The sequence below is a fragment of the Mustela nivalis genome (assembly GCF_964662115.1).
Source record: "Mustela nivalis genome assembly, chromosome: 4".
In the NCBI taxonomy this organism is placed as follows: Eukaryota; Metazoa; Chordata; class Mammalia; order Carnivora; family Mustelidae; genus Mustela; species Mustela nivalis.
Window position 1 is genome coordinate 60,864,317 of NC_139023.1, and position 22,242 is coordinate 60,886,558.

Consider the following 22,242-nt stretch of genomic DNA (forward strand, 5'->3'; position numbering starts at 1 on the left):
TTGAATCAGCAAGTTGGAGCACGAGGCATCACTTAGTCAGCATTTTTTGTAGATAACAGAAACTCAAAATATCAGGCACATTTTGAGATTCTGTGGAGAACCCAGTCAGCACTGGTTCTGATGGCAAATGCCAATGAGCCTAAAATACCATTTCCGCCTTATTTTTCTGGCCAATGTCCCCTCCTCTGTTCATCCTTTGCAGCCCCACACAAACACACCTCCCCCCTGGAGGAGTAGCCCTCATTCTCTGCCCGATGCCATTTCCCTTTGTGTGCTGGTTTCTCCACTGGCCTTGCAGTGTGGGAAGGGACACAAGCCCTCAGGTGTCAATTCCAGCTGCCCTGGTTGAAATTCAGGTGATCTTTCTTATGAAATGGAAGAGAGGGGACAGCAGTTCTCAGCTGGAGGTGACTCTGGCCTCGGGGAAATTGGCAGTATCCAGAGACATATTTTGTTGTGACGGGTCAGGTGGTGGGAATGCTCCTGGCATCTGGTGGGTAGAGGTCAGATATGCCACCAAACACCCTGCAGTGTATGGGCCAGCCCTGTGACAAAGGATAATAAACCCTCCAAGGTCCATAGTGCAGAGGTTGAGGACCTGCTTTAGAGCAAATGACTAATCTTCACCCAGCCCACATCTTCCTGGGCTGTAAAGTGAGGATGACAGTAATACCTACCACCTACCCTATGGGCTCATGTGCGAGTAACACAGGACTAATCATGACAACCATTCAACACTGCCCGCCTAGGTCGTCGCTGTGACCTTGAGCCTGTTCCTGTTGGTGCCTTTGCCCATCCCCCACCCCATATAATTATCTGGATACAAGTCTGTTCCACCCAAAAAGTGGGGACTGACTCCTTTCAGTGTGCATAGTTTCCAGCCCAGGGTCTGCCTGGCACATAGTACACCTTCAATAAATCTGTATTTCCTTCTGCCATTTCCAGAGGGTCCTAGCCAGATGAGAAGAAACCAAATTTGCTCTATTTTGATTTCTAGTTTCAAAGCACGAGAGACAGGGAGGCAACAACAGCCAACAATAGACCATCAAACCCATGAAGTGATGTCATCAGCATTGGAAACATGAAATGTATCATTTCGGACCCTACTGACCAAATAGTCTAATACATCCAGAACTGGTCAAAACTCAGAGAGCAAAGCGGCAGAACACAGGATGAATAAAACATCAGAGCAGATGAGGTTGTTCGGTATGGAGGAAAAAAGAGGATCTTCTCTTCCTTCAGTGTCTTTATGCCAGAAAGCACAGCTGTTGGGACCCAGCAGAACTGGGTTTGGATCCCAGCTGAGCCACTTCTGGCTACATGATCTCATAAATCTCTCAAACACTTCTGAGTCTCCATGTTGGTGAGAACAGTGTAATCGTCCCCATGTGATAAGAGTGGCAGTGATGTCTCTAGAGTGCCTAGGAGAGTATCAGAGCACAGGAAAGAAAAACACCTGAACATCATTTTCCATCTCTACCCGACAGAATTAAGCACCCATGACCCTATTTTCTCTCGAAATTCAGACTCTATATCCTACTACAATGTTCCTCATTCTGGCTTTACATTAAAATAATTAGGAAAGCTTTTTTTAAAAAGTCCTATTCCCCAGGATCTGTGTTAATCACTCAGAGAGGGGAGAAGCAGCCATCACTATCTTTTAACACTCCCCTGGGGGCAATCTGATACACAGCCAGGGCTAAGGGCCCAGAGGGAGCCAGGTTCCAGGAATCGGTCAGTAAAGCTTTGATGGTCTTTCAGCCATTCCTACATATGCTCCAGGTTCCAGGGTCTAAAATAATACTCCTTGATCTGAAAATGAGTTCCTCTGCAGTCTGGATCACTTCAACCTATCATGCAGCCAATGCCATGGTGTTGGAGTCTTTACAAGTTCGCATTCTGCATCCTCTTGAGTTTCTGCAGCCAGAGCTAAATCTGTTTAATCACTTTTAGATGTGATGAGAACTTGCTGGGTCTCTTCACCATCAACCCCTTCAGAGTGTCATGACCTCCCATCTCACTGTATCCTTCCAAAAGGTGGTTTTCTAAAGGCTCAGTCCTCTGAAGTATGGTTTTTGAAGGCTCTCTGGCTGATTCACAGTAGGTGCCTCATAAAAATCACTTCCTCACCCCTTGGACATGTAGGTCACTAAGATTCACAGAGGTTAGATGACTTGGTCAACGCTATAGGGTTGCTGCAGGACTATGGAGAGGTCAAAAACATGCAGAGCCTGTGTGAGACACTGGGAATATCACCATGAATAAGAAAGTGTTTTGCCATAAAAGGAGAGCTTCCAAATTCATTTGAGTTGGGTGCCATATTGGGAGTCAGATGGCCATTACTAATGACCCACAAGTTGCTTGTCAACAACCACAGGAGGCTGTGGCAAGGTTCACTTTCTCTGAAAACAGAAGGGACACTGGAGAGCTGAACTGCTGTAGCCCACACAGGAAGGCTAGTACCCGCTCCACTCCTACCAGCTGCTCCATGGGTGCTGGGAGATGGAAGGCCCTCCATCAAGAGAGGCTGTGATTTACATGTGGTAATCCACCGCAGTCACTGACGGGCAGCCGACAGCTGCAGCCCTTTACAATGGACTCGGCTCTCCTCACAGTGAATGTGGGTCTGCCTATTGCTGCAACCGTTTGTCTCTGCCAGCTCGGCCGGTCTCTACTTGAAAGCTAGGTCTTAGCTTCACAAAACGATTGCTGAATCGAAGCACTTCAGTTCATGAAAATGTCACTTAAATCCTTCACTGACGACTGAAAACTAGAGAGCTTTGAAGTCTGGGGAATGTTCGTTGGGTGTTCTCAACCATTTGTGTACCATTATTATGATTTTTATCATATCCGGGTACTTCATATTTTTGGCTCAGCTCATTTTTTTAAAGTAAGGAAATTTATTTAAAGGGGAAACATCATTAGCATAACTACAACACAGACAGTTTCAGACCCAAACTTTCAGCCTGTGTCACTTTTTCTCTCTTGAAAGGGAAAACAAATAAAATGCAAGAGCAATATTTAGATAAAGTCACCACCACATGGAGACTCTCTCTTTGACATATTTAGAAAGAGATTAAAAAGGGAGTAACTTTCCCACTAACCCTTATAATTTTAATACCATGGCACATGCACCAAATAAAAATATCCTGAGTAATGACATTTGGGGAGCTCTTGTTATACAGTGGGTCCACTCTGGGGTCTTTTGGTTGTTTGACCTCATGCAGTCCCACAACCACACTGTGCAGAAAACAGTATCACAATCCTCAGTTTTCTGAGTGGGACACAGACATGCAGAGAGGTCATGGGCCATGACATCTCCCTGCAGCTTCAGCAAAATCCAACCCCATGCTGCAGGGTTCGGCCAAAATGTAATTTACAGAAGGTACCTGCTATCTAACCAAAAAAACACTTGTCTGCCCATCTGCGGTTTTCCCTTTTCAACCGCAAAGCTGGCACCACCTCAGTTCAAGCCATCTCAGGGACAAAAATGTATGTTCTGATGATTTGGGAAGTGAAAACAACAACAACAACAACAACAATCCGTGGAGATATTGAGAAGCCAGAGTCCTTGAAGAGAGGGGAAACATTGATTACCAAGAAGCATACAAATTTGCATGGGAATGGGTACTTACAGGAAATACTGATTTTAGAATGTGACTTTAATTATTATTATTATAGTCCGGCAAGATATCGCCACTGGGGAAAACTGCATGAGTGCACACAGGATCCTTCTGTATAAGTTCTTACATGAGCATGAGACCTACAATTATCTCAGAATGAAAAGTTTCATTTAAAAGAAAGTGTTTAATGGATGCAGATGGAAGGTGCTATTTTCTTCCAAATAACGTTCACGTATATTATTTCATGAGAACCTTAATCAACCCACTTCATTTCTGTGTGGGTTTACCCATTTTACAGGTGGGAAAACCAAGCTTCAGAGAAGGGACTTCACTTCCAGAGAATGAGGGAGCTCACAGATGACAGCACAAGGATTCAAACCTAGTTTATGTAAAACTCAGCAAAATCTAAGGGAGGCTCAAGAAGTAAAATGGATTATCCTCAAATACACACAGAGCACATATTATAAACAAGAAAGACATGGGGAAGCTTATCCCTGTCACGGCTTTTGGGCCATCTCCAAAACAGAACACAGGACCACTTACACAAAATGAAAGATGATCATAGGGAGGTGGCGTGGTGCCATTGGGGTGGTCAGACAGGTCCCCACCCTGGTCTGCATTTTGTGAGAGTGCAGGTCTCCCCCAAACACCCCCAACCACCACCAAAGCCAGATACCTTCATTTTATAGGTAAAGGGAGCAACTAACTTAGGGAGTCTTGTCAACAGAGGCAGTCTCAGGTCCAGAGACGTCATGCACAGAAAACCCTCCAACTGCTTGGGTTATCACGTAAAAATCCATCTTTTAATGCTACCACTTCTAAAGCCTAGTTTTCCTGAAGCCTCCCATTTCCATTGATCGAATATAATACTTATTTATAAATCAGGCAATTTTATCTAGACGGAAGGACACTCTGTCACACTGCATAGGTTAAGGAACCTTAGACAATAAGACTTATTTACAAACTCAGTTAAATCTTAAAACATCTGAAATACCTATATACATCTAACTTTAAACCCTAATGAGCAAAACTTACTTTAACAACTTTTATAAATCTAATAAGGTAAATAGATAAATCTAGACAAATTCAAGTTCTCTCAAGCAGGCTGCAATCTTTATAAATGGAGTTGAACACAGCTTGACTCTTGGAACTTAAAATCACAAGTCTAAAATCAATTGCATGTCTTAAATTGAAACCACATGTAATCCTAAAATGCCAGAGTCTCTTAAACATTGAAAGCAAAAATTAGCCTCAACTTAACCCAAATAATTAATACTATGGGTGTCTGTTCAACTTTATTACTTCTGATCATATCTCTTTTTCTTCCCATTTGCCCCATTGAAAGGGGGAGGCAGTGGGTAGAGGTACCATCTCTGACGGGCTGATGAACTGGTTACAAAACATGGCCCTCACTCCACTTGCCTGCTGCTTGGTTGTCTGAGAACAGGATATAGCATCTGAGCGCTGTGTGCTCCTGGGCTCATCTCCGTCTCTCTAGATCAACTGTTGCCTTCTGAGGCTGGTGTTGTTGCTTCAACCTCCTCACATTCCCTCAGGACCAGGCTCTCACTGGCAGACCCAGGAAGACAGAATGTGCATGTCAGTCCTCATTGGCCTTTAACCACATCCCAACAGCAGTACCCACTGAGCGCCCCACATGGTCATCCTTATTGCTAGCAATCCTAAATGAATGCTCCTGTGGCCATTTCACAGATGAGAAAGACAAGTTCAGAGAGGTGAATTGATTGAATTGTCAGTATCCATGAAAGGCTTGCTAGCTCTTCTGAGACGTGCCCAGGGCACACATCAACACACCGTGCATTGAGTTCTTACCCCATCATCCATTCCATGGTATGTCTCATTCTCCCTCATGGAAGCATCTTTCCTTTAACCCACGACTTCCTGGGGTCCCGCTATACCCTGCAACGTCTTACTTAAGACTCTTTATATTTCCTCAAAACAAAACACTCAGAGTTTTGCAATCAAGATAATAATAGCAGGTCTGACTGTGCTAATAAAACCCAACAAGGAAAACCAAATGTGAGGAGAAATGATGATGTTACTGAAATTCTCCAAAAATGAGAAGCTAGTTTATTCATGTCCTTTCTGTCACCACCTTTTGTATTCCCTCATAACTTCTTCTGTTTCTTAGAAAATTATGAGAAAATAACCTGGCTTTCACTTTAAAGAACAGTGATGAATATCACACTGGACCATGGGCTGTTAATTTGGCAATGAAAATGCAGTCAAAGGTTTTTAAGGGCTCAGAGTGATTTTATCTTGATCATTATGAACTGTATTTATGTAACACCATATTTCTTTTCCTTACAGGCAAATAAGCTTAAAGGACTTAAGTGAGGTAAGTGGAATTTTGTCCTCAGAAACAAAGAAGGGATTTCTGTGCATTAATGTCTGTGATGGGCAAGACACTATTTGATTCAGAGACTTTATCACAATTAATTCTCATAACAGCTATACCCAAATGTATTAATATCTCTACTCTAAAGATGAGAAAACTAAAGTAAAACAAGTAAAGGTCCAGATCTGAGACCAAGGTCTTATTTTGTGACCTGAAGATATCAGAGTTCACTAGTCCAGTGAAGAGCATCCCAGTTTCCACGGAAGACATAAAGCTTCCACCAGTGACCTCCAGTCTTCCGCTTTCCAGAAATAAGATGTTGGAAATGGTACTATACCTTACCATTTGTTCTTCAAACGAAAGACAAGACGGCTCAGTACAAAACATTTTAAATATAGACCACATAGACCTAGATTTGAATACACATACAACCCCACGGCCACAAAATAGAGAAAGATAATACTTCTTTGCAAGGTTGTTGTGAAAAAGTTAAAATAAGTCAAAGAAAGTGCATAATGACCAAGTGAGCTGTAGAAGCTCAATTAACAGCAGGAAAGTCAGATATCATGGAGCTGCCTTAGAGTCCTTCCACACTCAGCTCCTTAACTCCCAATGAGGAAACGATGGGTCCACTGTGACTGAAGGAAAGCCACTGTCCAACAGCTAGAGTGGCCTCACCTCATTCCCACTGGCTTCCTAAGGAGCATGGTTCTTGTTTTAGTCTTTCAACTATGCTCTTACATCTGGACAGCATAGGTTAATCTATTTTCTTTCTTTCTTTTGTTCTGTCTGTCCATCTGTCCTTTCTTATTTGGTTTTATGAGAATGCTAAAATCAAGTCACACTTCTCACTTGTCACTAAATAAGACACTTACTACCTCTCATCCATCAGATAAACATGGCAAAGAGGACAGCACATAACTGTTGAATGAGAAGGCCAGCCCTGGTTCCAATCAGGACCTCACCCAGCTCCTCCTTTTCTGGGAGTTTTTGGGTTTTCCAAGTGCCCCGGGGAAGGAGAAAGGTGGGTGTGGCGCTCTGCTACTGGGCACTCTCTGACTCCACCGCTTTGTTCCTGTGGGTCGAATTTATGTGTCCCCGGTAGCAGATGGCTGGCACACAAGATGATCTATGGTCCGCAACTCATAGGTCAGCCTGTAAGGAAAACAGGCTCTCCAATCATTTAGGAGCAAGAAGGAAGTAGCGAGCCTCAGACAGCGGGGGTCATGCAGGACAGTTTGTTTTCTTTGCGACTTTGGTTGGCATTCTAGAAGTAGATACCATCTAAAACACAACACCGCCTACTGGAAAAATACATTCTTCCTCCTTATCTTTTGCCAAGATACTTCCCCATTGTTTGTCTGGGCTGAGAGTCAAGGCCATTTCTCCACCATAGAAGTCCATCTCATAGGACAAAAGCCAAGCTTGGGTGTGAAGTGCTTACTCACATTATATCTTGGGAACCAGAACTCATTCCCAGCAGACATGGTGTGCTGCCCACCCCAACTCAGATTCACACAGCACATTACAGTTGTCAGAGAGACTCATTGTGTCATTTAATTCTCACACAACCCTAAGAGAAAAAAGAAGCCTCGAGGGAGGCTGAAGACTTTCCAGAGTCCCCACAGCCGGCAGAAGACAGGACCAGCCCCTGAAAATCCTGGTCCACTCCCCACACTATGACGTTCTGCCTCAGGAAACTCAGAGACGCTTCTGAGCTAAAGTAACTTGAAAGAAAGAAAAAAAAAAAAGGAAGAAGGAGGAGGAGGAGGAGGAGGGAAAGAGAGAAGGATGGGAATGGAGGGACGGACATAATAAAGCAGGCATCACTATTTAACTTGAACGTTTACTTTCTAACAAGAACAACCAAAAAAAGGTAACGTAGATAAATGAGAGATTTTACCCCACTTTTCTAATTGCATTCCATTTCAAATTCAGAGCCCTCAAGCACAAAGTGGGCTGGATCTCAATTAAAGAAAACACCTGCTGTCCCAGAAGGATAGCTTTTCAGCCGTGTTTCCAGCTCTGCTCCCCCAACTCCTTCAACAATCCTGAGATTTGTCTTCAACAAGACTGTCTCCGCAGCCGCCTCTGACTGGGCACTTGGAACTGCCATGTCCAAAGTCCCACGCAAGACTTAGCGGGGAGACTCTCAAACCACTCATTAGAACGGATTCATTACCCTTTTTACTTAGCCTATAGATTTGCCTGGTTTGCTGTCCATGATGAAATGTATGGCCTCTTGCCAGAACCCAAGGGGACACCGAGGTTTTCAAAACAAAGGGGCTTGCCTGTTGCCGAGCTTCAATCAAGAGGTTCAATGCCTCTCTGAGCTGTTTTTTGCTAAAGGTCTCTTGTCTGGGAAGACAAGAGAGTCAGGAGACCTAGGCTCGAAGGGTCAGTACACTCCCCACCCCACACACACACCCTCACACACACTCTTGCATTGTAAATACATCATAAGTCCAGTTTGTAGCCTAAACTTTTCATGTAACATTGAGACATAATTGGAGCATAATCCTATCCCATACTCTACATAAATACTTTCTATGCATTTATAATTCTGATAAATCAGTATAGCACCAAAATTGACTTAACAGTTCTCACTTAGATGGGCACGTAGATCATTTCCAGGGTTGGACACTATAAGGAATGATGTACTGGACGTCTTTGTGCATGCAAATGGGTCCAAATATTGGTCCAAAAATTTTCTTAGGGAAAAAAAATCTCATCGATGGAATTATTGGGATGAAAATAGGAGCAATCCTAAGGTTTCTTGATGGCTATTGATGAAGTTCTTGAACCTAGGTGAGGTTCAATGGGGTAAGGTTCGGAGCCGACGGCTAAGAAAGAACTCTTAAGACGTCTTTGGTGCAAAAAGGTGGTTTATTAGAGCACGGGGACAGGACTCGTGGGCAGACGGAGATGCTGCTGTGCCGTTATCCTGAGGAGTGGCTGATTATATACACAGGAGTTGGGTAGGTGAGGACAAAGAGGGTGATGTTAGTCTCTAAGGAATTTTGGAAGCAAGGTCTACAGGACCTTGAGGGGCTAGCTATTGTTGGGAGAAAGGTTATTCATTACTAGTAGTAAAAATCTTCTTGTGAGACCCTTAAGATGTATATCAGTGGGTCATATGCTTGGGAATGATTCTCGGACACTATCTTGGAGATCTAGAGATAAAGTTTCACATTTCTCCTATCAAGTGTCCTTGTTAGTGAGATTTGGGTTTAGAAGAAATATAACTTTATTTACTTTCCCTTCTGCCTCAGCCTCCTTCAGTTTTAATGGAGGGGAGGGTGACAGTAGGGCTTGAGGAACTGAATTATGTGCCTTTGGAAATTGGGCTATTGATAAGGTAACTTCTTTGTTGTAAATCTCAAAGAAATTTGTAAACCAAAGGAGACTCCTGCCTTGCAGGACTGTGATCTCTGCAAGTTAACTATTTGTTTTTCTTTTAGGGCAGTCAGGGGTGCCTGAGGAATGTGACACATATTAGGGGGGGGAGGGTGCAAGGTACCAGCTTTTGCTTGTCCTCAGCCAGCCTCCTGCTCCCTCATCAGCTATGATTCACATGTTTTCAGAAGAGCCAAAGTAATTTTAACGTCATCAGCAGATTGCATATTTGCCTGTTGCATCACACAGAGAGTAAAACATTTTTATTTTTGCTTAGTCTTTTGGAGAATTATTTGTAGGTTTTTAAAAAATCTATACTAACAAAAATGTTGCCCAAATTCTACTAACCAATTGCTCCAAAACACAGGTTCAATGTAAAATTCTCTATCACCAAGACTCACTCAACATTATTATTTTTTGTTGCTATTTCAATGCAGGTCCTTGGGACAGATGGAGGTAAGCTGTTTACATTTGTTTTCATACCCTGATACCATTAGGTTGAGTTCCATTTCCAGATTTATAGCACTAGTCATTTTTAGAAAAGATTGTTTCAGGACCTGGGAATCGAGGAGCACCTGTGTGTATGCACGATGATGTGATTCAGATGGGCCCGGGACCTCCCCTAGTCTACTCAAGAGCCCTCTGGTTGAAACAAGGTGATTAAAATCAGGGCTGAGCTGGAGGTCTTTCTTCTGCTGCAGGCACCTGACAAGAAGGAGGCACACGATCTGCCCCTGCCACTTTAGAAAGACATGGCTGTCCCACTGCACCAAGGAAGCTCTTGGTCTCTCTGGCTTTGATGGAACCCATGCACACACACGCATACCCTCCTCTGATTGTGCATACACACATATATGTGTGCACACATCATTGGTGATACTGTGCAACGCAATCCAACACTCATTCAGTAGTTGGCATGCTAAGCAACAGTATGTTCATGTCTACCTTTGAAATACCATTCACCATTCGCTTATGATGATCAGTTATGTCAAAGCCAAGGGCCTGAGCCATGGCCCAAAGAGTGAACACAAGCAGCATACTCCCACAAAGCAACATTGGTTAGGCTGCTACCGACTCACTCGGTGGTTTTGGCCATGTTGTGTTAACTCTGCGGATCTCAAGTCTGCTCTTCTTGGGAATTAGGCTTCAGTGGGCCTACCCTGGGTTTGTAGATTCTCAGGGGTCCCTGATGGAGAAGTGGGGGTCGGTTAGCAATTCTAAATAATTTTAAGACCTAAAGGAAACTGTGCCTTTTCCACACCAAAGCTCAACATCCTCACTAAAATGTTCAGATGCTGTTGCCTTGGACTTCTGAGATTATCAGTGCAGTGATGTCACATTGATCAGCACACGAGGGACAGAGGCTCTAGGTGGCTGCTTATGACATGAAATGATTTTATGGGATAGGTGACTAGAGGACCAGGCATCAACCCCAATTATGTTTCAAGTATTCACAGCCTTTCAATCAGAGGTGTCTAGTCTGTGACCCACCTTGGACAAAGAAAGAGCACAGAGCAACAATGAGAATTAAGACATGTCAAGGTCGATATGCTTCCTTAACTTCACTAAGGACAGCCACAGGGAGAGTATTTTATGGCATTTCATATCATAGTATGATTATATCCCTTGGTGATTTGGATGGCAGATTAAAATCTATTCATGATGAAAAGAAAATAAATAGTGGTCACATCCATGGCTTATGTAATTACGAAATAACTCCAGTTCATACGGTTGGCAGATCTTTTAAAAACTTAAAGATCAAAGGGGAAATTTTGAGAAAATATATGCCTGCTGGCAAGCAGGCAGGCACGGCTAGTCTAAGTCAGAATCCTGGGCGCTCTCTAGCCCTGTTGCTGAAGAGATGCAAGACTTCAGGAGGGCGTGGGCCAGCACTGGACAAAGCCCCTGCCCAAAGCAGTTCTCAAGTTTCCCTGTTTTATTTATGTTCCTATGTAAGTTCTCACTTGAATGCAGAATTCAATTTCGGTTCACTTCCATGCCAAGCCCTTCCAAGAACAAATACCTTCCAATGTGATATTCTGTATTTCTGGAACCTCAGTGATGAATTCCAGATTCAGGACTCTTGATCCTATCGAATATTCACGATTCAAAGTGGTTTTTATAGCCTCAGGGAAAAGCCACCCCCAGGAGCCAGGACAGTTGTAGAATACATGGGCTACAATTTCTGTAACAACAACAACAACCCAGTCCTAATCAGAGATCTACAGTTTCTGTAACAACAACAACAACAACCCAGTCCTAATCAGAGATCTACAGTTTCTGTAACAACAACAACAACCCAGTCCTAATCACTCAGATGAAATTATGGAAGTTCCATCAGGTCCCCAATCATTTTCTTTTTACAATCTGACCATTATGCGACTCCTTTATACAGTTCCTCATTATCAGAAGAAACCTGAATCAATTCACCTGTCACGAAATCAAAGCCCTCCAGATATTCCTCTTGCCACTTCCAGGTAAGGAGACAGGAATGCCTTGTTGGGTGGCAGCCTGGGGATCAGGCCATGTGTTGTCCTGGATAATGACGCACCAAGGCTTCCTGAGGAATGGGAAGTCTTTGGTCTTTGATAATGAAGCCTAGTGATGAGGCCCAAGGGAAATGTGTGAGTCACAGTTGTTAGGGAAGCTGATGGCATTGCTCTTCCTGCAATTTACTAGCGATTGCTTGTTAGAGAAGTTTGGGAGATCTGAAGGCTTGGATATGAACTACACAGGATTAACTGGAATGGATGCAAATCAGTCTGGGGGAAAAATTGGCCATTTCTAGTTATTCTCAGCTGGTAACGCATAGGTTACCACCTGCAAACTGCCAGCTACTTTTGAACAAAACTTTATAGATGGCTGGGGGTTGAAAATGCCATTATCTAATTTAACATTTGCATGATTGGGTTATTGTGACAACTACTGTCCCAACTGAAGATTCGAGGAAGCAAAGGCTCAAATCAGTGATTCACTGACCAAGGTCACTATAAATCAGTGCTGGCTTCCTTACAACAAAATTCAGGACCTCCAAAATTAGTGGTTCTAAGGTCCCCATGACCCCTGGCTGGTCAACGGTTCTGACCTCAGATCATGCCACTTTCCCACTGTCTCAGCCCCTGTTTTCACTTAATGCAGGACATTTGCACATGCTATTCCTCTGTCTATACCACCTTCCTCCATATTTCCCTCTCAGGACCCTCTCCCTGCTTGGCAAACCCCTCTTCAGCCATCAGACCCCAGCTTAAAGCCACACTGAATTTAAGAGATAGTTCTAACCCACTCTTTGGAAGGAATAAATGAGGCCCAGAGAGTCAAGTTCACTGAAGTCAAGTTCAACTTCAAAACCCAAACAGTAGCCCATGCTGCCAATCATGGCTTAATTCTGAAAATGCTGAAATCTGACTTTCCCTGGTGTCCTGCCTACAGTTAAGATGTTATATTTTATTTACTCAATAAATACTTATAGGGAGTGTATCTTATCTATGGTAGAACAGAGTCACGGTCAGGAGAGACCCACCAGAATCAGACCGCCCAGCCTCCTCACTAGCAAACCACATCCTTGGGCAACGTTGCTTGTCCTACAGTAGACACTGAGAGCAGATCCAGGCCTACTGCAAGTTCCTGAAAAATGTCAGCTCATTGCCACGGGTCAGGCCTGCTCATCAAGGGCCTGATCTCTATCCCCTGTTACCTCCCCTTCCCTCACTTGCTTGTTGTTGTTTCAATTGTCTTTTACTATATTTTATAATCCTCTTTCTCTTATGGATTTCCTCATACTAATCCATAGTTTTCTCACTTAGCTCACGTTTCAAGAGGGAACAAGATAATTTCTGTGCTCCTCTTGCTTGCTATGGCTCACTCTCCTTCAACTGGTAAACAATTTCTAGAAAATATCAGCCCCAACCCGCCATCTATCTATGGTGACCATAGTTACGAGGCAAGTCTGAATTCATGGCTTCCAAAAGCAAAGAATCATAATATGTGCTTATTGAAATACGATGGAAAGAACACGTATGGGCCAATTTGTTCCATATATGGTTCCCTGCCTTGAGAAAAGAGAGAAAGAAACAGCTGCCTACTGCCTTACAAAACAAATCCTTGTAGCACAGCCAGTGAAATAGAAAGTGCTTGGTAAATGGGACTTAGTCCATTATGACTGACCTTGCCTTGGAGTGGAATTCTAGCTACCATGGGAAATACCAACATTCTGTCAATTCTAACATTTCCTTTAGCTCACCAATCGTGACCAGGAACCACAGTGTGCAAAACAGAGGTAAGAGCACCTTATGTAAGAATTATAAAACAAACAGGTAAGCCATTACACTATGACATCCCTGCGCTGTGACTTAGCTTTTGCGAGCCTCAGCGTCGTTGAGCTGATGCATGTAGGTGTAATTAGAGCATTTTCATCGATAGATAGTATTCCATTAGTTAATATCACAATGTATATCTGTAATTAAATATGATCCCTTAGGTAGCTTCCAGAGTGTTCTTCTTATGAACATAATGGCGTTATGAACAATAATGTAGAAGTCTTCCCACATACACAACACAGTAACTACTTCTCTGAGAGTGAAATTTCTGAGTTGGAGGCTGTGCCTCTCTTCGATTATACTAGATGTGTCTTCCAGAGACATGCTAGTTCACCAACAGCTTATGAGTCCTCCTCATGCCCCATCATCTCCAACAGTTGTTCTTGACAAACTGTAAGTTCTGCCAATCCTTTGGATGTAAAATAGATTTATCTTAAGTCTATCAAACAAAGAAAATCAAATGGATTCCTCTTACTAATTGATGATAAAGATGAACATAGGACACCTGTCTGCAGAGTTGTCTACTGTAGCATATAAATATAGTGTCATATTCCTATTGGTGGTGGGTCTCGATATTATTAGTATTATATTGTTCAAACAAATCTATCATATTTTTGCATTTCTTTCCTCACCCCATATGCTATGAAGATTCTGTGTTCAGGTCTAATCTTCTAATCTCTTTCTGTTGAGCCAGAAGAGAGCTGAAAGCTGCAGGAAGCAGACCCCATGGGATGTAGTGGAATGACTGAGGTTCTACTGACCTGAGTCCTAGTGCTGCCTCCTTCCCTACAACAGGGTCATCTTGAGCAAGTTCATTCTTGGAGCCACACCCTCCCTCCATCCATAAAATCCAAATAATTATATTAACTCACAGGATTTTATACACACACACACACACACACACACACACACAAATGTGTGACACATAGTATACAACTGACACATTTTAATAAATATCCTTCCTTCTCCAGGGATTCCCAGCCCAATTGATCCATAAGACCCAAGAGTTTCCTGCCTCACCTCCATCTTGTCCTTATCCTTCCCCTCCCTATACTATCTAGGTATTAGATTGTAAAACCAATCTGGAAAGTTTATTTCCCATGACATGTGCCACATTGCTAATAAAAGTTGTTTAAGAGGGGCGCCTCGGTGGCAGTTAGGCAGTTAAGGGACTGCCTTTGGCTCCAGTCATGATCCCAGATCCCCAGGATCAAGTCCTGCATCAGGCTCCCTGCTCAGTGAGGAGTCTGCTTCCCCTATTTCATACTGTCTTTTGCTCATTCTCTCTTAAATAAATACATAAAATCTTTAATTAAAAAAAAAAAAAAGTTTCCCAAGAGAAGATTTCCTTTTTTAAAGGAAGACAGTCAAAAGGAAGAAGTGTGAATAACAGGATGGGTCCAATCCCTAAGAATCAAAGGGCAGAATGGCCAGACGAGGTGTATGAAGACAGGAAGACTTGCAGCATCAAGGGGCTGAGCAAATCTAGGGGCTGAGCAGGGGCAAATCTAGGGACTGAGCAGGGGCTGTGAGAATATGCTACAAGGAAAGCAGAATCAGCTTAGAGAAAATTCCAAAGTTTTAATTTGAAAGACAAAACCATGCACAAGTGAAAAATGAGAAGGAATTGAAGATCAGAACAGCAGTGTTAGTGAGGCCAATGGCCTTCACAGACAGGAGTCCAGTCAAGCATCCCCAAACTGGGAGTAAATCATCTGTTCTGAGGTCTTACAGGCTGTCCTCCATCCGTGTCCCAAAACAGTTGATGAAGGAAGTAGCCCAGGATGGATGGGGGAAATGTTTCCAGAGCCTTCAAACACCACAGATTCACTCCTCTTTCACTCATCAAGCATCCACAAAGCACATGGTTTTATGCAGAATTGGGCTGGGTGGGTCCTAAGAATACAGAACAGAGGCAGCCCCACCAGTACTTAACTGCTCCCCTGTTGGCTTACTGAGCATGTGTTCATTCTCCTGAGTAAGAATTCATTGCTCGGGCACCAGGACTTGGCAGAAACTAGATGCATAGAAAAACACATAATCTTAGCACTCAGTTTTCAGTCTAGCTAAGCTTACTGGTTTTAATTTGAATGCCTGAGCCGAAGGAGGCAACACTCTTCATGTAGAAGAGTGAAATCTATGCCTCTGTCAATGGGTATTATCTTATTCTACAAATGAGAAAGGAATTTGGGAAATGCTTTTTCTTGATAGTTCAGCAACTACTTGATAAACAGACTTGGCTCAATTCCCTGATTAATGAATTCAAGCTAAGCTATTAGGAGTCTGAAAATTCTGTGCCCAACAGAATTGGGGTTGGGAGGGGGTCCACACCACCAGGCAATTCTCAACACCAGCTGAGTGACCTGTAGTTCAACTCTATTCTGACACTACAGGGAGTCCCTTAGATCCCACAAGATTGCACCTCCACCAGCCCATGTCAGATGTCAATCATATGCCCAGGTTGTCACCTGGGCTTCTGATCAACCAGCTATACATCCAAGGTTCCAGTGAACCTCTCCCTAGATTCAATTAATTTGCCAGAGTGGCTCACAGAACTCACAGAAACATTTTTCTTGCTGGATTACCATTTATTATAAAGGAATACAATTCAGCCACAACCAGATGATAGGGATGTACATGACAGGTCCTGAACAAAGGGGCTTCTGTCCTCATGGATTTGGGGACATGAATGATGGCACATGGAAGAGTTCTGGTTCACCAAACCAGAAGCTCTCTGAACCCCATACTCTGAGGTTTGGAGAAGTTTCATTTCATAGCCACAATTGATGAAATCATTGGCTACTGGTGACTGATTCAAGTTCAAGCCCCTTTCCCCTTTCCTAGGTCAAGGGGGTGGGACTAAAATTTCCAACACTTCAGTCACATGGCCGGTTTACCTGTCAACCAGCCCCCATCCTTAGGCACTTTTGGAAAGTCACCTTATTAACATAAACTCAGGTATGGTTGCAAGAGGTTTGTTACACGTATTAAGGAGCCTGTATCATTCTTATTACTTAGGAAATTCCAAAGGTCTTAAAAGCTGCTGTTAGAAACGGACTACAACCAAAGACATGTTTCACCACTGCATCACAGAGCCTAAGTGAATGGGTATCAGGACCAAAAACAAATTATTTTGATATATTAGAAGATGGTCCAGAAAGGTTTGGCTCTACTCCAAAATTCTAATATTAATCTCTAAGCTTGGGATTGTATGGGATCTGTCTTCTTTTTGTTCAAAATTTTTTGTTTTCTGACATTTTATTTTTCTATCAGCATTTTATAAATATTCTTTAAAAGATATGCCTCTTACATTATAAAATTGCTTTTTAAATTGCATGTAAGAGTAAATTAAAATTTGCCAATAAATATGTATGGATACCTGCTTAAAATAAAACGCTTTTCTGTAGCTTACAAAAGAAAAGTCTAAAACAGTGTTTCTTTTATAATAGTAACAACAGAAGCAGTGGTGTTTCTTGAGCGATAGTACAAACACCACACTAACAGCTTTATATACAGAAGAGTTTTGAAATGTTAGTAATTACTGATAACAATATGATTCAACAACCCATGCCTTTTTTATTAGGCTACCCTACCTCAAATTTTATTGCCCACCCACACACTGTCCTCTCCACAATATTCTTGTACTGTCCTCTAAGTAAGAGAGTCTTATTTCATGGGGTTATAAAACCAAACTGCAGTCTTATGTAAAATATATATATATATTTGTATATATAAGTATATTTATATATGTACATATGTGTATCTGTATACATATAAATATGTGTATATATAATATATATTTAATATTATAATATTATATTATATATATATGAGTATATATATAATTTCCAAAGATTAGCAGCCATTATTCTAGAACAAAATCAGTTAAATATTTGCAATGGATTATATACTCAGAATTTCATTCAATCATTAAACAAAGAGCCAAAGGGCTTTCAAAGGAAAACAGTACAGCGAGTTGTTCTGTTTGTTGTTTTGTTCCATTTAAATCATTCTCTGTATAGACTACAAATGCATATAGATGTTTCTAAATGCTCTTTTTCAAGTTGGACTTTTTAAATATTCAAGCAAGGCACTCAGAGTCGAAATCTAGTAAATCAGTTGCCACAATATAATGAAAAATTCATAATCACTGAACATTATTATGTAAACTACAGAAACCAAGTGATAGACAATGCTGATAATGGTTACTCTCTTTTCTGAAGTACACTCCTCTTACAGTTACGATCCATGTTGAAAAGATAGAGATGGCTATTTCAGTAATAAGTCTCTATGTACTGTTTCACTCTAATTTAAAATAAAGTTTTTAAAGTATTTTCAGAAATACTACAAGAGCTCTTTTAGTTTTTTCTTGTTTAGGATTTGTCTAGTATATAGTCTCTATCCTCCCATTAGTGACCACTTTGTCATTATATTTTGGTGTCACTATATTTAAGCATAACTGGAATTTTTTAACTAATCTGTACCTAATTTTTAAATGCTTAGCTTAAACTTTTGACATTTATTGTGATTACTATATTTTAGATCAGTTATTTTATATTATTCTGTGACTCCTATTTGCCCAACTGTTTTGGACTATTTCTTTTCCTGCCAGATAGTGGGTTCATCTCCTAATTCCCCTTTCTTTCTGCCCCCTTTGGGAGTTTTATGTTCCAATTCTATTCACTCATTCATGACCTTTAACATTTTAAATAAAATCGTGTTTGAATTTTAAAAATCTGAGGTTCATATCCTCAAGCAATACAAGAAACTCAGAATGCCCTAAATCTGATGGTATGGATTCTGCACCATTTGAAAATTAAGTTCCCTTACTTATAAAATTTGAAAATCAGAGAGGTCTTTAGCATAATTCCTATTTTTAAGGTCATAAATTGGTGGGTGAAATTAACTTACTATGATGAATGTGATTTAAACTTGAAGCAATCAAACGTTTTTCAACAAACATTTTGGTACACATAATTCCCTCTAACAAACTTTCTTAGGCTCCATGTTAAAAGCCACAATCCTTGGAACCATTAAAATAGAATTTAAAATGTCTCAGGAGTACTCAAGTCTTCTTAGGAAACTTAGAGAAAAATTCAGCTTTTTGATGACAAGTAGCAGAATAAAAACACATGACCTAAATGCTACTGTAACTTGCATGTAAATATTTGCTATTAGTATTATGTTTCAAAGTATACTGTCAAAAGTATCCCACTCTTTCGAAGTTCTTATTCAGCTACTAACTAGAACTATAATTTTAATTATATTTTTAGACTGAACTAATACTATATAGCTTATAATTCTGCTTTCATACTAATCACCTTTCTTCCATGTTATGTTATTACTGTCCAGTATTCTACTTTGATATTGTTTTTATACTCTCAAGGCTTTATGATTTTTATACAGTTAGTCCTTGCTTAAAATTACTAACATATTTACTAATAACTTTGCTTAGTATTTCTCCTAACACTTCACTCCTTCCTTGTGGCCTTGATTTCATCCTTTACTAGTGTTTATGAGAATTACATGTGGTGGAATTATGCTAATTTCATTGAATATAAGGAGAAAACACCATGTCAAAACTTGACAAGTGGTAGTACCTTAAAATTGAGGTTCCATGTGAACACTAAGCCCTTTCAATGAACTTTTTGTATTCTGTTACTTTAAAGTCCATTGGTCTATCTTGCTCTTTTAAAGAATGTTCTCACCAGACATGATTTTGTAACATCATGCATTGGTCACTTGGAATATAATTCACAGACCTGAGCAGATCTTTCCAAAGTTAACACATTTTATAATTTTTTTTAAATTACATTTGCAAATAACACCACAAGTCTCATCAGAAAGTTGTGCTGTTATGTAATGATGGTAGATACAAGTTATTCCAAATTCCAATTTGCACTAGAAAAATCTAATTTTATAATTGGCAACAAATATTGCCAGTTCTTTTCCATAAAGTGACGGGCTTACTTTGTTCGTTTTTAATAAAATATCTGCCAACTGCCCAAGTCTGAATAATCATAATTTATGGATTAGTCATTCTTTTAGGTTAAAAAAGTGATATTCCACTAAAACAAAAAGTTATTCTTTCAAGTTAAAAAAAAATAGCATTTTCTGAGTTGAGAACCAATTTGGCTTGTTGAAGAAACTGAACAGAGGTCATTATGACCAGAACGGAGTGGACAATGTGGGATGGATGGATGGATGGATGGATGGATGGATAAGATTATTCCAGGCCTTATGGACAGAAGTAAAACAATTTGGATTTTCTTCCTGGTGTAAAGGAAATCATGGAAGGACTTTTACAAGGTGGAATAGCAAAGTCAGAACTACATTTTGTTATGATTACTTCAGATGCCCTAGAGAGGAAGAGGCAGAAGCTGAAGCAAGAGAAAAATCCAGAGGAGACTGCTATCCAGAATGAGATGACAGTAGTGTAAACCAAGAAGTGTACCCCAGACACAGGCAGGCGTGATGAGTTCCAGCTCCTTGCTGGAGGGAAGAAATCTGACACAGTAACAAAATCATACTTATATGTGAATTTCCTTTTCTCCAGATCATAAAGAAAGCATGCAGTTTCATCCTCCTCAGAGATGTCAGTCTCCAGCCCACCTCAGTCCTCAGGAAAATTCACTGCACTATAAAAACACAAACTGGAGGAAACCTTTCTCCACGAGGTCTGATGAAAAGGTAAAACAAATACTTCTCTTCAGTGTCTTTCTAGATAAACTTAGTATCAACAGAGAGCTTTATTGAACCATTCCTACATGGAGATCATCGTGGTTGGCTTTATTTTATTCCCCCTCAGGCTATATATTACTGATTTTTAATATTTTTACAGTGTTTTGTTATATTTTATACTGCTCTTCTAACCAGTCTTTAATTTGCACATTCTCAGATTCTTCAAGTGGCTTTAATTAATAAAAAAAATAGAGATATCAAAGCCTGTGTTTTATATTCACTAGCTTTTTAGGACTAACAAGGATTTATATATTGCAATACTTTTGCCAATAAAAGAGCCACCTGTTATACACTGATTGCATTTGAACAGTCCAACAATTTATTGAGCACTTATTTTATGCCATATAATGTGCTAGAGGATATTGTCCCTGCCCCAGAGGAAACATAGAGCAAGGAGAGGTGCTAATTCATAACAGATGTATTCTTGTTTGTCCTTCATCTATTTCCTGCTCTCTTTCTAAAATATTCACCATCCCTATTATCTTCTTGGATCATGCTGCACTTACATTTACAATGGGGATGGCGTGTGTGTCCATGCCCTTCCCTCCATTACTTTATAACATTGCTTATTAAATAAAGCCTTTCACTATAAAGCACAGAGGGATATGCTTCTTATGGGTCTCCATCCCATATCCCCCATATGCTTGGGGGGTCCTGCGATGGAGCTGAGAAAGTGTTTTAAGCAGAAGCAGAGCATATAAGGTATCTCTGGTCCAGTCCTACAATCTTTGCACTATCCTAAAGGTCTTTTTCTGTCCTTATATTAATTTCTACCTTAATTCTAAAAGAGGTCTCAAACTCTTAAGTTAGACTTTGGGAAACTTTGGCACATACTTCTGTTACTGACCCTTGCTATGTACCTGGCTTCTCTTGCCTCTGTCATCTCCTTCATGAGCACTGAAATCCCTGAGTTCTAACCAGGTGTCTCTCCAAAGTATACCTCTCCCTGAGCATGGATTCCTCACAGGCATGGGAGAAGCTTGCACTAGATCTGGACTGCACTGATGTCAACAATTTCAATGCACCTTACGATCTGTGACCTACCCATGTACTATCAATAACAAGGTTTACTTATTAATATTCTTTGACTCTTTTTTCACTTTGTATCACTTTTCTAAAGAAAAAGACAGTATTATGTGCCACAGATAGAAAGTAACTTTCAAACTAATTGCAACAATCCACTTCTGGGTATATATGCCTCAAAGAATTGAAGACAGGGACTCAGAGAGGTATTTGTACACCCCAGCATTTTTCACAATAATGCCAAAAAGTAGAAATAATCCAAGTACTCACTTTGTATATATAAAACATTTATACGATATTAATAATAAAATGTAAACTATCTATATAATATTTCAATTATATATTTACATAATATATCTAATATAAATAATATATAAAATACAAAATATATTAAAATATATAATATACATAAATAGGGATACAGCAGGGACTTTATATATATTTATTTATTATTTTATTTTATATTTGTATATAAAAATACATATATGTTTGTATTTATATTTCTATTTTATATATATATATTTATATATAGAGAGAGAATCCCTGCAGTATCCTGTCATATATATATACATGTATAATGAGTATTTGGACTATTTCCACCTCCTGGTATAAACACACACACACACACACACACACACACACACACACACATAACTTCAGTTTGTAATGATGACAAAGCTTTGGAGATGGACAGTGGTGATGTTTGCAAAACCATGAGAATGTACTTGATGTCACTGCATTATAAACTCAAAATGGCTTAAATGCTAAATCTTATGTTATGTAC

General features: G+C 40.5%; 1 protein-coding gene and 1 long non-coding RNA gene across 3 annotated transcripts in view; one reads left to right on the plus strand and one right to left on the minus strand.

Moving 5' to 3' along the window:
- Nucleotides 1-22,242, plus strand: part of CLNK (cytokine dependent hematopoietic cell linker) — a 166,199-nt gene that overhangs the window by 125,968 nt on the left and 17,989 nt on the right. Inside the window, exons 12-16 of the mRNA XM_082728519.1 lie at nt 5,955-5,982; nt 9,816-9,834; nt 11,774-11,855; nt 13,614-13,654; nt 20,251-20,384. Coding sequence (XP_082584645.1) covers nt 5,955-5,982; nt 9,816-9,834; nt 11,774-11,855; nt 13,614-13,654; nt 20,251-20,384 — 304 coding nt within the window. The remainder of the gene's footprint in view (nt 1-5,954; nt 5,983-9,815; nt 9,835-11,773; nt 11,856-13,613; nt 13,655-20,250; nt 20,385-22,242) is intronic.
- Nucleotides 1-22,242, minus strand: part of LOC309863569 — a 125,914-nt gene that overhangs the window by 67,415 nt on the left and 36,257 nt on the right. The window lies entirely within an intron of this gene.